The sequence below is a fragment of the Sinocyclocheilus grahami genome, unplaced genomic scaffold, assembly GCF_001515645.1.
Source record: "Sinocyclocheilus grahami isolate Dianchi unplaced genomic scaffold, SAMN03320097.WGS_v1.1 scaffold10066.1, whole genome shotgun sequence".
Classification (NCBI taxonomy): domain Eukaryota; kingdom Metazoa; phylum Chordata; class Actinopteri; order Cypriniformes; family Cyprinidae; genus Sinocyclocheilus; species Sinocyclocheilus grahami.
The window spans coordinates 21,460-22,337 of NW_015513019.1; the positions used below are offsets into that span (position 1 = coordinate 21,460).

The following is an 878-nucleotide window of genomic DNA, read 5'->3' on the forward strand; positions in this document are numbered from 1 at the left end:
CATCGATGGAAAGGTAAGAATTTCTAGTACAAAAAGCTGACACTCGGGAAAATACTTATTGAAGTTCAGTATATATACTATATAATTTATTTAAGAAAATCTATGTAGGGTTGCTAATTATAGATAATTTAGACCAAACCAATGATGAAAATAAATGAAAAGGTTGCAGTTAGTTTGTTGCCATTTTTGAATTTACTGAAGAAAATCTATGTAGAAAATCAGTAGCCAGGCAGGGCCAACGGTCAAGTTATGCCGTTTTCAATCTGTATTCCAGAGAGCTGTGTAATTATGGATTTATTTTTTTCCATTAGTTGATGATGTTGATTTTAGTGTTTTGGAAATATGTGACATGAGTATTTTCATTATAATGATGGGAAAATAAGTGCCGATGCCTCACAGGCTTGTTCATAACTGTCCCAGGAAGTCATAAGGAGAGATTGGATGTTCAAACTGGTTGGAAAGGAGACTTTTCATGTGGGTGGTACAAATACAAAGGCCACTATTAACATAGATGCAGTGAGCGGCTTTGCATATGAATACACTCTCGAGATTAATGGACAGAGCCTGAAGAAGTACATGGAGAATCGCTCCAAAGTTACCAGCACATGGCTCCTCAACCTTGATGGCATTGACTGCAGAGTGGTTCTGGGTAAGGAATACCTGGTCACAGGTTCCTCAAATAAATATGTGATATTTCAGTGGTCAGTGATGGAAGTTTTCCCTCTCGTTCCCCCAACCAGTACAGTATATACAGTACAGCTGCTCTCTGAAATGCTGAAAGCCTTTCCTCACTTAACCTCTGTGCCCTGCCGCACAGCAGCAGTGATTAACTCTAGGTTAAATGAAGGTTAAAAAAAGATTACAAATCCCTTTAAGTA

The 878-nt window shown here is 38.0% G+C and overlaps 1 protein-coding gene across 1 annotated transcript in view; it reads left to right on the forward strand.

The window, feature by feature from the left end:
• The first annotated feature begins 441 nt into the window (after positions 1–441).
• The window catches only part of LOC107578406 (fas apoptotic inhibitory molecule 1-like), a 2,109-nt gene continuing 1,672 nt past the window's right edge, over positions 442–878 (forward strand). Inside the window, exon 1 of the mRNA XM_016264367.1 lies at positions 442–663. Coding sequence (XP_016119853.1) covers positions 442–663 — 222 coding nt within the window. The remainder of the gene's footprint in view (positions 664–878) is intronic.